The 16,629-nt window shown below is 40.7% G+C and overlaps 2 protein-coding genes across 2 annotated transcripts; one reads left to right on the top strand and one right to left on the bottom strand.

Annotated features, from left to right (window-relative positions):
- Positions 1 to 1,614: 1,614 nt before the first annotated feature.
- Positions 1,615 to 10,262, top strand: map7a (microtubule-associated protein 7a). Its single transcript, XM_084384202.1, has 16 exons — positions 1,615 to 2,110; positions 2,794 to 2,859; positions 3,674 to 3,748; positions 3,850 to 4,013; positions 4,127 to 4,226; positions 4,688 to 4,804; positions 5,025 to 5,185; positions 6,079 to 6,195; positions 6,304 to 6,464; positions 6,555 to 6,778; positions 6,859 to 7,036; positions 7,122 to 7,290; positions 7,384 to 7,488; positions 7,608 to 7,658; positions 7,827 to 8,064; positions 9,377 to 10,262. The coding sequence occupies exons 1-16, from the start codon at positions 2,005 to 2,007 to the stop codon at positions 9,385 to 9,387; spliced, it is 2,043 nt and encodes a 680-aa protein (XP_084240328.1). The 5' UTR covers positions 1,615 to 2,004; the 3' UTR covers positions 9,388 to 10,262.
- Positions 10,101 to 16,360, bottom strand: LOC311253718 (uncharacterized protein; the record flags this gene model as incomplete). Its single annotated transcript, XM_084384203.1, has 13 exons — positions 10,101 to 11,012; positions 11,135 to 11,260; positions 11,702 to 11,836; positions 11,947 to 12,061; positions 12,188 to 12,319; positions 12,475 to 12,599; positions 12,670 to 12,715; positions 12,808 to 13,016; positions 13,129 to 13,248; positions 14,003 to 14,122; positions 14,264 to 14,383; positions 15,096 to 15,212; positions 16,168 to 16,360. The coding sequence occupies 13 exons, from the start codon at positions 16,358 to 16,360 to the stop codon at positions 10,879 to 10,881; spliced, it is 1,692 nt and encodes a 563-aa protein (XP_084240329.1). The 3' UTR covers positions 10,101 to 10,878.
- Positions 16,361 to 16,629: the final 269 nt, after the last annotated feature.

The raw sequence follows: 16,629 nt of genomic DNA on the forward strand, positions 1-16,629 counted from the left end.
TGAGCCACAGAATTACTTGATACTAACCATGCAATCTTATCCCATGTAGGTCCAGTGTCCAAAGTCCTTTTTTGGCGGTTGGTTGTAGGCGGGTTATCACCATCTTGTTTGTGCTCCAGTGACTCTGTGGGCGCACCAGCTGACCATGGTGTAGAGTATCCTTATGACACACTGCAGACTTTTGGATGGAGGAGTTTGGCAAGCTTCATCAGTGAAACACAGCCAAAGGGCATTGTTATTGTTGGTGTCGGTTGGGGGGGTGGACATTGTACTCGACAGCAAGCACGTAGGGCCCAGGTGGATTTGACCTCACATGACCCCAGAAACTTACTTAAAATTCATTGCACAAAATCTGAATGATTGGTTTGTTTGGTCTGTGGATTGAAATGTCTTCTGTATCACCAAAACTTTGCATGCTGCGTTACTTACATGGACAAAAAGGTTCGGCCTATTTATGGCACAATTTTGCCTCCATCGTGCATCCACTTTCTCAAATGGCTCCCAAATGGGCTTATTAAGGAAGTTAAATAGATTACATCTACTCTGTCTTCCATCCAGTGCTGTCATGATGAATGTGGTAAGGCCGGCCTCTTGCACAAATAGTCTGTCCATAACATACCATACTTAGTGTACATGGGCTAACGCAACCTGTTGTTGCCACAGAAATGAATGGGAGCACCACCTTAGGGGCGCTGGGGTGTCATCGCTGTGAAGGTTGCACTGTACTTTTCAATGAAGGGTAGCTGGAAGGCAGTTAAAATAATCTTATTTATTTATTTTCTTTTGTGTCGCTGTAGGTTAAACAGTAGGCTATATAAAGTAGTGAAAAAGATCCTAAACTTAAACATCTACAGCAGTGAAACACACAGTAATGCTGCATGCTCCTGCATAGTTAGTACTTTTACCTACATATTGCTGATATAATGAATTAATAATTATGACTGCAGGGTTTTTACTCTGGTATTTCCACAGTGCTGCATTTGCTTATGTAAAGGATATGAATACTCCTTCCACCACAAGCAAAGAGCATCACAAAGGCCAAAGAAGTCAGAGGGTCACCACAGTTTTTAGGATTTATCATTTGTTTGAAAGTGATGTAGATGTTGATATATTTCACCAGATGAGAGAAAACCTTCGGACAAATCATATATGATGATGATATATCACATTACGTGCATCTTCCTCTGCTGTCACTGAAGGCTTTATAATCCTAGCAGTACTCCCCAAGATCTGAAAACACACATTAATGTGTCAAATTGGTGGAGTTACCCTTTAAAGACCAGGCTGACTTGAGCTTGTTCTCTAGAAAGAAAGACCTCCATCTAGTGGTCATACCATTTCATTCATCAAGGGGGGATCCCGGGTAAAAGAAAAAAAAAAAAAACACTCAATAATTTTGTCTCAGCTATTGAGGACACTGACTCCATCAGAGTGAGTTAATGTCCAAACAATGTATGTCAATGAATATTATCCCGCATTTGTCATGGTAATAATTCATGAAGACAGGCTCTCGGCTTTGCTTCCATTTTTTCCCCTGTCTCCAGGAAACCCTGCATCCCTTTGGCCGCTTCCATCTAGCAGGCAGGCACTGTGGTGGGGGAGTTAAAGTGACACAGCTATATTATGTTGAAAGTAAAGCAGAGCAGCTCACAAGGGTGAGATCTTTAAAGGGGGGGGGAGTATCCTTTTTATAGATGAGACTCAGTGAGGATCAGAATCTCTCCAGACTTCCATAACCTTAAAGGAGACAGCAGTGATTTTCCTCTGTGGATAACCTGGCTTCAATTTATCTGTAGCCCAGTGGAAAGGGGTATGAGTGGATGCTTTGTTTTCATGCTTGGTTTGTAAGGCACAGATGGACAAGCAGCTGATGCAGAGGGCAATGCACTTGGAAAGCGAGGACCCGAAGGCATCTTGAAATAGAAATTCAAAGGAGGAGGAGGAGAGAGAGGAGGGGTATTTTGAGTGAGAGCATTGGTATGCCAGGCTCAATACCTAGCTAGCATGGCTGTGCAGAAGAAACAGAGTGTCGTCCCTCCATCGCAGGGACCACTATCTACACGTACCATTGAGAACCAGAGGAAGGGGAAAGGATATGAAAGAACGGGAGGTTAGTAGGCTTTATCTGTGCTCTTGTTTAAAAAGGATCTGTATGTTATCTTCTCAAAACAAGCTGTTTGTTGAAGCAAAGCCAGCATGACTGTAGATCATAAAAACAGGATCATCTGATCATTTTGATGACGCATTAATCGAATATACAGAGAAATCATTTAACATTTTTTAATTGAGGTATAGCTGCCATAAAAATGATGACATCAGGGGGCATCTGTGGACACAGATTACATAACATACATAGAATATTCAGCATCCTGATATTGTTTATCCCTAAAGGGATATATCCATGTGATTTTTTCCCCTTGTGCTTTTCTACGAACATCAATATGTTATATGTTGACTTTTTCCACTGCTTGTATTAGTCATCTTTCATGAGGACTGGTCAGGTGCTACCATGTTCTCCTCGCCTTTGATACGCAAGCACTTTATAATGCCTCTTTTATGTGCAGCTGACCCCTAAGGCCATCACAGTCCATAACAGCCACTGTTTGGGAGAGATTCCTTAAGCTGATTTGTTTTTTAGTCTAAATGCAACAGCCCCTTTGCGTCATCTGTTGTGCTAAAAGATTAATTTAATGGTAGAATTCTAAGTATATTATAGATATAGAATAAAAGAATAAAAACAGAGGTATTGCTGTGTTTTAACCAAATAACGTGCTGTTTTTCCCTCACTTTTAGACAATTGCAAACCAAATTCACAGGCAAAGAAAACAGCCGTTTCTGCCTCTTCACGGATCGCTGCAGGTTTGACAGAGCTATCATATTCACCCTTTCATCAAGCAGCTGTCAAAATATTATGAAATTGGATAATGGGGTTGCAGCGGTATACTGGTTTTATGCATGCAGGTACAAAAACTGACAGCTATCATACTGTGCATAATTGTTTGACTAAGGTATTCTGCTGTATTAGTGTAGTGTAGTGAAATATATATATTTTACACTTGGTCACTACGGCTTGATTATTCCCCATAGTGTAATACAAATAATAATCTCTTGATTGATTATTAAGAATCTCTTTTTTCTTTTCTGTTTTGACTTTTAATTATGACCAAAAATATCCTCCGTACAGACGGTGCTCTGAGTGCCCTGAAAGTGGAAGTGTGAATATCTGAACATCCATTTCTGATTGTAGTCATGAATGCACTCCGCCTGTATGTATGTGATGCACTCACGCTGGATGTTTGAAAACTTTGCCCTTGTTTCTGCCGATAAATGCAAAAGACACTGCGCTGTAATTGCTGCATTGACTCAAGTAATGTTTAACCAGACTTTTGAGCGCATCGTCATCAGAGCAGAGTGAAGGAGCACATCACACATAGGAAGAGAGATCCTCCTCTGGATTGACAGTAGCAAAAATATGAACATGAACATTTTAATTCCTCCAAAACCGACAGCAGCACCCAATAAAAACATTGAATATCACTAGGACATTTAGAATCGTTTGCTCTTGGAGCAGTGTTCCCCCATGTTTCTCCCTACTTCCATCAATGAATATAACTAATATTAGTAATTGATGGCATCAAACCAGTGACTACAAACTCTTATTTTGGCATTCTAGTGGCTAATGGACAAAACCTTGATGAGAGGCTGAAAGCAGCACGGGAAAGACGAGAAGAGCAAGAGAAGGCACTTGGTATGTAAGGCCCTACTGTTAATGCATTGTCCTCAATTTCTCGTAAGATCACCATACATTACTGATTAATCTATTTATACTGGTTAACTGTTTTTCCTCAGCCTCTCGGGAGCTGAGCAGAATTGAGCGGGAGCAGCGGGCCAGGCAGTACTTTGAACAGCAACTGCAGCAACGCAAGAAGAAACTCCTGGAGCAGAGGCTCAAAGAGGAGAGGAGGCGTACTGCTGTGGAAGAGAAGCGCAAGCAGAGACTGAAAGAGGAGAAAGTGAGTTGTGTTTGTTTCAAATAATAATAAAAAAAATCTATTATTTTTAGTATGGGTGATGATTTCACAGCTCTGGTTTGAGTAACACTGATATTTGTTTTTCCTGAATTAAGGAGCGCCATGAATCAGCAGTGCGTAGGACGCAGGAGAAGAGCCAAAAGGCCCAGCAGAGCCCCGGTCAGAACTCAAGAGGAAGGAAGCCTGCCAAGAACGGTGAGTAGAGATGAATGTGTCGCCTTTTTTCCCTCTCTTTTAACATGATCTTTCTAAACTCATAACGCCATACTCAGCAGTAGAGCTGCAACGATTTGTTGAGTAATCGATTAGTCATTTTAAAGAATATTAATTGATGACTAAGAAATATTTGCTTGTTGCAGCTACTTACATTTTTAAAGATTTGCTGCTTTTCTTTGTCATAAAGAGTCGTTTGGTTTTGGACTGTTGGTTGAACAAAAGAAGCAATTCAAAGATGTCACTTCAGTGTGCTCTGGGAAATTGTGATGAGCACTTTTCACAATTTTTGGACATTTCAATCAACAATAAAAGCAATCGAAAGTTGCAGCCCTACTTAACAGTATCTGTTCTTTTTGTAACATATCTTAACACAACAATTCTTGGAGTGCCTTATCTTTTGTTTTTGCTGCACTAAAACTTTATACTGATCAATACGCTAGTTCCACGTCGCTTACCACTGACACCATGGGAGAAGAACTTGGTCAGTCGTCTCCTTACCCCCACATGCTCTTATCTGGCCAGGAGCAAGAGTGCTGGTTGTCAGTCAGGAGAAGAAGGTACTCTCCCTCATGATAACAGAATGCACCCATTTGCTTTGATGTAATAGCAATGCAATACTAATGGTTTGAAGAGACTAATTCAATTCATCTTTCCAGCTCTTTGAATACTAACGCTGCTCACTTTCCTCTCTGTTTACTTGCCACTTCACATTTCCATCACTCTTTCCACCATTTGTCCCTATTTCCTTCATAATTATGGCACAAATCACTGGATCAGTTGTTCATATTTGTCGTCGTGCAGTTTCATTCCACTCCATGAACACCACCACCACCACCATCACTCCTCAAAAACCCCAGCGCTCCGGTTCAGTCCCCAACAGGCCAAATACCTCCCCCAGTCCGATCCCCAGCCAGTACAGAAGCATCAATCTGGCACAGGTAAGTCAAGCTGTTCCTTTGGACTGTCTTTACCTGTTCAGTCAGATTTATTGGACTGGAAGAGGGGAAAGATTAAGAATAAAATGAATTCTGAGGATAGTTTCTTGGGTGGGTCGGACTTTCTGGCACTGGCGCTGAATTGGTTTGAATCATACTTAGAAGCAAAGGACTACTTTGTGTCAATTGGTTATTATTAATCTGAGCAAACAAAATCATGCAGGGTTCCTCAAGGGTCTATGCTGGGGTCTCTTCTACAGTATTTAACATCTACACGCTCCCCCACGCTCAAATTATGGCATATTGTAACATCTCCTACCACACTAATGGGTTGACACACAACTCTGCGTAACAGTGTCACCACATGACTACAGCTCTGCATAACAGTGTCACCACATGACTACAGTCCCTTACAGGATTTTCTACAGCTGAAGACAGAGAAAACTGAAATGATTGTTTCTTGCCCCAAACAATTTAAAAGTCAGTTCTCACTTCGAATCCCTGGCACTGAAATCTACAAATCAAGTCAGAAGTCTTGGCATAATTATGGACTCAGATCTGGATTTCGACCACCACACAGTCACTTACTTAATCAGCCTTCTACCACCTTAAAAACACAGCAGGAATTAAAGGATTTTTTGTCCCAACAAGAACCAGAAAAACTTGTTCATGCATTTTTCTTCAAAAGGCCAAACTATTGTAATTATGTGTTCACAGTTCTCAGTAAACAGCTGCAGCTCGTTCAGAATGCCAAAACGCAATTTTAACATGTTCTTAATGTGGTATTTTAATGCATTTCAATGTCCTTGTAAAGGACTTTGAATTGCCTTGTGTCTGATGGTGCTATATATATATAAACTTGCCTTGCCTTGCTTTTTTTCTTCGTTTCGGTTTAGTACAAATCACCAAGACAACAAGACATTCCTAAGAAGAACTCAAACACAGTCTCAAATACTCGAAATGCCTCCCCTAGTCCCAACAAAAGCCAGCAGAGAAGCGTCAATCTAGCACAGGTGAGTCTGCCTGTTCCTTTCTCCACTGCTCACAGATTATTGAACTGAAAGACGGGATTATTCAGTAAGAAATTATTTCTGAGTTTCTTTCTCTTCTTTTTGTTTTAGATCAAATCACCAAAAAAACAAGATGCTCCTAAAAATAAGAAGAACTCAAACAGTGGCTTAAGTACTAGATCAACTGCCGCCAACACCAGGGTCAAACCGGCCACAGTTACAAAAGCCACTGTTACAAAAAGCAGACCCTCCCCCCCACCCTCCCCTGAACGGTAGGTGAACAGTTTGTGACCAAAAATACCCACAGTGCACAGTAATCTGAACAAAGTGGGACATCTGTTCTCTCCTACTTGTTCTTCAAGGACCCCCCGAAGATCGATCAGCAGACATTCAACCCCGCTGCAGCTTGAGCTCCCATCCGTCCCTGAGGAGGATGTTTCTGTTTGTAGCGCTGCCCTATCTCCCGGTAACTCCAGGCCTGTCAGGACATCAGCTGAAGGTCAGCGAGAGAATACACCTGAGACTCCATGTTCCAACCTGCCTCAAAACAAGGCAGAAGCAAGAACCAGAGCAGCAGCAGATGGAAGTAAGATAAAGAAACACTTAAAACACAAAGAGCAGTATTTCAGGCGTTACGAGTATATACTAAAGTTGATTTCTCTTCAGGTCCTCTCCGAACACCTCCTCCTTCAACTCCAGAGACTCCTCAAGTCACTTCCAAGCCTTCAGGTGGGACTACAGACCGAGAGGAGGCTTCACGTCTCCTGGCTGAAAAGAGGAGAGAGGCCCGGCTCCAACGGGAGAAAGAGGAGCAGGAGCGCCTGCAAAAAGAGGAGGAAGAAAGGTAACAAGCATGTCTCCCTATGAGATGGAAACACTGCAACGGCAGGCCACTACGATAGTTATATTGCAATTTATGACATGTCCAGGCGGTGTCGTGAAGAGCTGGAGCGCAGGAGGTCAGAGGAGCGAGCACGCCAGCAGGCCGAGGCTCAACGTCTCATTGAGGAGAAGATGAGGAGGGAGGAAGAGGAGCAGAGACGAGCTGAGGAAGAAAGAGCTCAGGCTATGAAGGAAGCCGCCCTCCTGCAGAAACAGGTGGGAAATGCAAACAGTCCTTGTGGACACATCTTCTTTTACTAATTTGTTTTCTAATGTGTCTTTTTTTTTCTTGTTTCTTGTCTGATACAGAGAGAGGAGGAACAAGCCAAAGAGAGGGAGAAGGCTGAACAGATCAAACAGGAGCGAGAAATAATCGCACAGAAAGAGGAGGCAGCGCGCCTAGCAAGGAAAAAGGTTGAAAATGTTTGATGAAAACGTTAGATCACTGTAACTGTGTTCATCAAGTGAACAACATCAAAAGTCCTGCCTTATCAAGGGAACTGAATGTTTAACAAAGCTGTTTTCTTTTCCAGCGACTTGAGGAGATCATGCGGAGAACCAGAAGGACAGATTCTCCAGATACGGTGAGATTTACTCTTCGGTTTTTAAAAAAGTACATCGCCCCAGGGCTCATATGACGCACAACCAGCATCCACTTATAACTAACCAGCTTAAAAAAAAAACAAAAAAACAAAACAAAAACAAAAAAACAGCTTGTCCTTGACTACATGGGTTAATACCTGTTTTAACAGAAGTCTGCACCAGTGAGGACCTTGCCACCCTTGCCAAATGAAGCGCAACCAAAGGAAAACACGCATCCCGTGCACAATGGCACTATAGAAGATGTAGTCAAGCTGCCAGAGGTGACTAAAACCTCCCAGCTGGGTTTGAACAATGAGGAGGACATGGTACCTGTTGTGGCCTTCAAAGAACGTAGGTCTCTGAGGACTCTCACAGGCCTGGATGAAATCCAGACCCACCAACGAGCAGGTGAGACATGAGCAGCAGATCACGTGAGAGCGCTTTTGCTCAGGGTGGGAAATTATACCAAGCACCACCAAGCAGGTCTTTCTCAGGAATAGCCAGACAAAGACATGTTTGCTTTGAATACTGCCTGGTTTTGCCCGATGAAAACATTGCAGGTGAAAAAGTTACTTCAGAGGTGAAATATATGACATTCACTGGTGCTAGATATCACACTAGAGCTCAGGATGTCAGACCAAAACAAATGCGCATGTCGTTCACCCAGTAAAGCTGGAAAAAAAAAGAAAGCTGCATCTGAACAGACAGTGCTCACAAAGCCCGGATCAAACTGTCAAAACTAGGCAGCGCTGATCAAATATGAATCAAGATTCTGTTTGAATTTCTTACTCTTTTTCACTTTCACAGAAAATTTGTCAACAGACGGCGGCCATTTTGCTTCAAAATTTTGCCCACCACACTCAAAGCGTGACACGAGGCAGTGCAGATCAAATTAGTGCAAATAGGTTTATTTGTCATGGATGTGGGGAGGAAAGAGAGGGACTTGCGTGCCAGCTACCACACCAAAGGACAGAGAAGTAGGGTTGAGTTGATGGAAGAGGCCATCATTTACTAAATAGGAGTATGTCAGGAGTTGTTGGTTTGTGACACGTGGTAGAGAAAATGAAAAGAGGTTTGTGTCTGCTCAATGCACTAATGTTATCTCTGCCTCTTCATGTCCGGTTTATTATGTTCTTATTGCCCAGTTAGGTGAATAACGATGCTTGGTTACACTGGTGGCAGTGGTGTTTCTTTTCTGCAGACAGCTGTTTAGTTTGTTCCTTTCGATCATGCCACTGTTATTATGTTTGCTTAACTTTCTCATTACAGCTAGCAGGATACATTTTTGTCACATTAGTATGAGCTAAGGCAATGTAGTGCAGACACAAAGACGCTTTTAAATCCAGCCACGGTGACGCAATACTGACCACAGTGGTGTGCTAATGAGCAACTCGGGCCTTAAGACAACTCTGAGGGGACATACTACAAAAATCCAGAAACACATTGTAACCCTTCACCCCACCCATGTTATCGTCCTTTGTGATGTTTTACTAAGATTGTCCCTACAGCTAGACATCGCCCAATCCTACAGGAAGCTAAGACAACAGCAAAGAGGGATTGTGTCAGGTTGCCATTACTCCATTATATCTTTACAAAGCAAATAGTTGTTTGCGGCTATATTAATGTTTAAAATATTTCAACTTTGTCAGTGGCCTTTCCTCTCTACTGTCTCTGAAACATTTCATTTGATTCTTTTTTATATCTTGCTTCGTTTCTTCAGAGGTCATCTGAGCTCCTGCACGTGGGCAGACGATCGTAAACTTCGTTGGAGAGTTGTGATTTCACCGCGAACCACAGCAATTACTGCAGTACAGCCATTGTGCTGCCCTTCGGCACCTTGAAAGAGCATGTAAAATACAGCCTTGCCTCTCACTGAGGACGTCAGCATTTGCTCACTTTTCTGTGTGTAACCAGTGGCACAAATCTCGGGCAAGCTATTTGTTATTCTTCAGTACCGCAGGTTTCTGAACTAATAATGACTATCCCAAAATATAAAACAGTAGACGTAGACAGTGGTAATGATAGTTTGCTGGATAGAGTTGCCTCTGTGAAATACTAGGAATAGCCATTCTAACAAACACAACATATGTTAGCCATATGCTTATTGCTTATTCCTGATATTTCTTGCCATCTAAGCACTTTTCCTTCCTCAGTTTTGTCACTGTGGAATTAGAATAGCTCAAGTGGCTGTTTTGCGCTGACAACACAAGACTTTAGGTTGTTGGTGAAAGCTCACTTCCTGCATAAAGTCCTATCTTACCCTATGGTTTTGTCAAGTACGGCAATCACATATTTCAAAGCTGCTAAGGAACTTAGTTTCCAAAGATTTTGCTTCAGTTTTGTGAGTGTTGTTTTAGAGAATACGATGCACAAAGCGTTTATTGCACTGACAGTTGCTTTGTTTGATTATTGCGCAATCACATTACAAAGCAATCTTAGAGGCGTAGAGGTTAGGTGAGTTTATTATAATAAAAGCATACAAAAACAAATGTAACTGATCATCAATATTTGATCTTATAGTTTAAGTATTGCTTATACCTGTCATTTGTTATCCTGGTAAAATTGAAATATATGCCATATTTAATTAAAGTTGATACTATGCTGCATCTCTGCCTTGTTTTTCACTTAATTTGTTGACTGTAAACATAAAAACTGATGTAAAATAAACACATTAAAACACATTATAAAAATGCTGCTTGTCCATACAGTGCATGAATGTAAACATCTCGTCCAGTCCCCACAGTGCACATCCTTTGGTATTTGTAATGAGAAGGTTAAAGGTTAAGTTCACCCAAAAATGAAAATTCTGTCATTATCTAGTAGTAGATGGGGACTTGTTTGAAAACCTTAAAAAACCTAAACATAAAATGCCTCCTAACAGCTCGCCTGGTGTAATCCAAGTCTCTGGAAGCCATGAGATCTGAAACTGATTTGAAAGGCATTTTTCACACCTGCACGGTCGAGCTTGTGCGCCCACTTCAGACGGGGTGTGAGCTAAGGCTTCTACAGTAGCTTAGCAGCAACAGTGAAAATCCTGCTTAAAAGAGGGTGTAAATAAAGTCCCCATTCACTTCAGTTGTCTAGGAGAATGCTGCAACACTGGTTTGCTGTGAAGCTTCTGAAATGTTTTGTGGACTACAAATCTTTACCTAACGTTCCATCGACATGAGGGTGAGTAGTTGGTCTAATGACTACACATTCATTTTTGGGTAAACTTATCCTTTAAGGGTTAACAGAAGATAGCAGGGGGGGCTGAATCATTTGCAGCAGCCGTCTGGTTTCCTCCGTCTGCGCATGCACCTTCCTGAGCTGAACCTCCAACTCACTGTTAGCCAACAGGGATGAAAAGTCTCCATCTGCAGAGGAAGACGGCACAAAGCAGGCTAAGAACTCCTGAATTACAATGACCTCAGGATATCTGCTTTGATAAAATCATTTAAATGGCTGAAGTATCCTCTGCTGCCCAATAAATACAAACCTTTCTTGAGGTTGAATATTGTCACTATGCCAAGCTGCTGGAACTTAACATCTTTCTGTTTGAGGTAAACCAGCAGGTAGTCCAACATGGTGATGTAGTGAGGTCTCAGCAGCTGGACCCTATCATCTGGGTGAATAGTGTGGAAACACATTTAAATTAGATTTCATATGCATAACAAAACTTTTATATTTAATTTTTACCTCTGCAAAGTAGGTAATGTTTTCACCTATATCCGTTCGTTGATTTGTCAACAAACGGATATAGGTGACACAAAAAGTACTGAACAGATTTCCACGAAACTTGGATGGAGGATGGGACTCGGCCCATGTACTTTTGGTGTGGATCCAGATAAAGGGACGGATCCAGGAATTTTCTAGTGAAAGTAAAAAGATTGAAGACTTTTTCCTGGACACAAAAGAATTATCTCTCTTAGATTTTTTATTAATTCTAATCTGTGTCAGGGAGCACTTCTCCTTCGCCATGAAAATTATAGTTGTTTTTTGTTGAGTGTAGAAAAGTCATGTAATTCACAAAAATAAGCGATACACTTGCATGACATGACATTACCATTAATTTCTAGTTTGCTGATGATGGCCGCACTGTTGTATGACAACTGAGGAGTTTGTATTTGTCCTGACAACTTCACCAGTCTTGAAACTTGTTCTGATGTTATCGTCACTGACAACTTAGACCTGAGTTCATCTGAAATGACAAGCGGCAAATCGAGACACATTATGAACATGATTCGTATGAAAAGAGATTCGTAGAGTGGTAGCAACATTCAAAACGGAACAGATGTCCACATCTCTTACCCCAAGTCATCAGGTGATCTAAGTGTGATGTCACATGCAGCAAGGTGTCATCTGACAAGGCGGGAGACAGAAGCGCCCGAAGGAGTCCTGATAAACACAGACTTTCCATCACAGCCTAGAATAACAATGATAGGAATCAACATGACTTTATCTATATTAGGCGCCATGCACAAACAAATCATGTCGGCCTATTTACTACAGACATGTGACATGGATTCATTAAACTGCAGCCTCGGTGTACCTGCTGACCCACGCAGGAGCTGCACAGGTCAGTGATTATCTTGCAGCTGTGTGTGATTATAACTGGGCTGGACCTGTGATGATGAAGCAGCTGACCGATCTCATCCAGCAGACCTTCACTAGCCAGGACATCCTGGAAACAAACCAAAAAAATATTATCCGTTTTTTTTTTATTATCAGAGTTCAAGAAAAGGAAAAAGAATATCCCGATGCATTCACAGATACATTTCACTACCTCACAGTTGCATCACACAACAGATAGTTAGCAACTTTCGTGGGAAACCGTACATTGTTTGGTGGGTGTGCAGACAGTGCAGACAGTAGAGTTATGGCTGACTCAGGTGAAGACGTTTTCAGCAGCGCCTTCAGAGGCGACACACAGTCCAGTTCCATCAGCTGATCCTGGATCAGAACTACACAGGAAAATCACTAACAGCCTCTGCTCTGAGTATAATGTCGTTAGGTTTCATTGTTTATAATTACCATTCTTTGAGAGAGTTTGGAGGCATCTGCATGCCTGGGTTGAATTCTGAAAAAAGGAATAAAAAAAAAACATTTTTAGTGAGCATTGCAGCTGATTTACCTAAAATGTATCCATCAGCTACTACAGTTCACACTTACCTTTTGCACAGAGGAAGACATGAGGGTCAGAAGAGACTTTAACAAAAAATGGCCTCCAATGCTGAGCCGCTTTGGGTGGTGCTCCTGGATAGCAGCGATGCTACACAGAGCAGTGCAGCTGTAGAACTGAACCTCTGAATCTGAGGACTGCAGCAGAAGGACCAGGACAGGAATGGCTCCTGCTTGACATAAAATCCTTGTTGACCAGTCTGGAAAAAGAAGAGAAATTCAAGAAAAGTAACATAATATGAACGAGAACAAGGCTGCTTTGGGTTTTACGAAAAACACGTAGACATTGAGATTAGAAGAAAACAATCCCACCTGACTGTGTGAGATGTAACAGAGCCCAGGTTGCGTTCTTTTGCACCTGTGGGTCGTAGGATTTTGCTAAAGCCAACAGTGGTATGATTCCATCCACCATGACAGCTTCTCTGTTTGATTCTGTGTGACAAGAAAGAAAAACAGAGACATTTTATGGAGCATATTTTCTATTTCACTTTTCTATCCTTTGTTAACATGCCATCATCTAATTCTTCCCATTTATCTTGCAATGCAACCTCATACAGTACATGACGGTGTTCATAATATAACATACTATATATGCAACATACTGCTATTTTTACAGAATAACTGATGAAAAAACACATAAGCTTGTGGTGTAAAAGCCTGTTCCAACACTAGATGAATGGCTGGTCACATTGGTTTCTGTGTTTATGTATTACTTAAAGTATACTCATATTTCTTTTGGTTTCTATTTCTGTTTTTAAAAAGTTAAACCATATTCAAATTATTTATTTTACAGACATGTTTCGGAACTATAAAATACTACAACTAAAACTATTACTAATAATAATATTAAGGAAGAAGAAGAAGGAAGAAGACACAGAAGAAGGAAGAAGAAGATGGCAGAAGAGAAGATATAGAACAAGCAGAAGAAGAAGGAAAAGAGAGAAGACGAAGAAGAAGGAAGAAGACGAGGAATAAAAAAGAAGGAAGACGAAGGAGAAGGAAGACGAATATGCTGAAGAAGAAGGAAGAGGAATGAAGAAGAAAGCAAAGAAGAAAATGCAGAACAAGCAGAAGAAGAAAAGGAAAAAGAGAGAAGACAAAGAAGTAGGAAGAAAAAGGAATCTAAAGAAGAAGGGAGGAGAGGAAGACAAAGAAGGAAGAAGAAGTCCTCCCTGTCTGTACAAACCTGAGGAGGCCAGCAGGATGACACAGGCACATGAGTGACACTGGGCAGAGGCATCACCAGACTGGAACAGCTCCAATATGGGCACCAGCACCCCCATTTCAATCACTAACTCTTTGCACACTGAAACCAGATTTCATTATGGACAGTAATAACCATCTGATGCATCTGTGGTAATGATTGATTTGACCTATTAAAACACTTTAAATACAGTGAATGAACAAAAGACGATAATTTAAATACCATGTGACTCTTATCTCTTACCATTATTCTTTACTAACAGATTGACCAAGGAGAGAGAGATGGTCTTTTGCACATGCAAGTCAGTTGATAGAAGTAAGGCCATGATTGGCTCCATGAAGGCATCTGGTAAGGAAGACTCCACTGTAACACGATCAGAAAGGAAGGGGAAAAAGAATAAAATGAAAACAAAAACTATTCACAGCTAACGTATTTTTTAGAATAACCAAGAAAAATCAAAAAGTTGAACGCAATCTAAATTAGATGTTGGTCTCATTAAATAAAGGCAAAAGTTGGTTATCAACACGAAATATTTGAACTATGGCTGGTTTTAAACCCATGTCCTAAAAAAGATGTCCAACCTTTGTTCTATCAACCTTTACCAAGTAAACACAGCAATCAGTCAACTGCCACTTATATGCAAAATACAACATGTGGTCACACATTTGCACACTACTGGTCATAACCTTATCAATACAATGCTCTGATTAAAGAGAAAACTGAAATACAAGGAACACATTCACTTTATATGAACCCACTCCTCCTGCAGCTGCCAGTTTATAATAATAAAGGATATAATATGGTGGGATTTCAAAATAAAATCAATTAAGTTTTCTCTCCATAATGAAACTAAAGCCCACACATGCTGGGGATTATCTGCCAACAGTGGAACAAAAAACGGTTGAGAATTTGCATACTGGTCGTACCCGTTGTGGAGGTTATCCTCACACTGACTGATATGAGAAACCTGAAGTGCAAACAGTTGTTTCATTTCATGTGCCATTGATCTGCAATTCAGACTATCATGAAGATTACCAGAAGCAACATAAAAATCAGTTTTGACCTGTTTACTCACAGTTATGACTGAGATGTAAATAATACATGGCTGCAGTCATCTGTAGATCAGTGTTTTCTGAGGTTGAGAGTCTGTTCAGTACCTGTAGACTTTCCTGGTTAAGTAGAGCTTCAGCATCTAAGAGAGAGAAACAAGATAGACAATGATGACTGTCCCCAAACCTGGGGATGATAATCAGTCTAAAATGAACAAGATACTACACATCATCTTAGATTTTGGATATGGCTATATCTTATCATAAATGTTGTCTTTTCCTGGTTTCAAAGGCTGCATTACAGTTAAGTGATGCAATTTTCTGAACTTCCCAGACTGTTCTACTTGTTCTAATACACTCCCTTCACCTACCACCTCAGTCATTATATTCACATTGCCGCTGATTATTTATCAAAAATCTCATTGTGTTAATATTTTGTGAAAATACCAACTGTCATCCAATCCAACATTGTCAGATATCGAGTTAATTGGTCAAAAATATTGTGATATTTGATTTTATCACCCAGTCCTTGCATTTATATGGAGCCCCATTTCTGCTTATTACAGAAAAAAGAGATGAAAAACTAAGGTTGATATATCCCCATGGTAAGTCATAATAATGTGATAAAAAGTCAAACTATAAGATAGACAGTCTTAATTATGAAATAAAAAGTCATAATTATTGGAAAAAAGGATCGAATTATGAGATAAAAGTAAAATATTTTAGATAAAGAGTCAAATTATTGTATAACAAGTCATACTTATGAGATTTCACGTCAACATTTAACTCATGATTTTATTTTTTATCTCATAATTTATACTTTCTTTCCCATAATTATTCATTTTTTCCCCCACAATTGAATCAAGGCTAAGTTTTCATCATTTGTTTTTCTTTTCGGCTGAAATGAGCTTCCGTACTTTTATGATAACAACCACATTGTTGATCTAACTTTAATCTTCGACATTTAAATTAACAAAACATAACATTACATCTGTGTCAACTGGGTAAACTTAGTCTCAGCAATAAAACAGGCAGGGCATGTGTAAGTGTGTCTCCTGTCCATAACAATGCTGTCAGGAACAGAGGAAATGCACCTACCACACAGAAGGTGCAGAGAGTTGGAGTCCTCAGTCAAGAAACTCCTCTCAGGTGTAATCCTGAAGCAGGTGCACTGGCAAAGCTCTCTGAAAACGTCCCTGACTTTTTGCCCAAACTCTCTGCAAACCTTCCTCAAAAAAGCAGCAAACTCTTTGAGCAGTTGGGAGCAGTCCTCACAAAAACCAGAGGCCATGACTACATGTTGAACAGAGAGGTACCACACCTGCTGAACTACCTGACCATGGACACGCCTCCTTCAGCGTCACATGACTGTAATGTGCATGCCTCTTCATTCATCAGTACAGTACACACTGTTCAGAAGTCTTACTAAAAGGAAAAGGTCCAGAATACATATTTTAGTGATCTTGAGGGAGATCTGTTGTGACACAGTAACTTAGATGTCTTCAGTAGCACAGCACAAGGGATTAGTGCCCTCTGCTGGTTACACCAAGTTAGAAAATG

This window comes from Pagrus pagrus, assembly GCF_965226575.1.
Source record: "Pagrus pagrus genome assembly, contig: HAP1_SCAFFOLD_37, whole genome shotgun sequence".
NCBI classification, from domain to species: Eukaryota; Metazoa; Chordata; class Actinopteri; order Spariformes; family Sparidae; genus Pagrus; species Pagrus pagrus.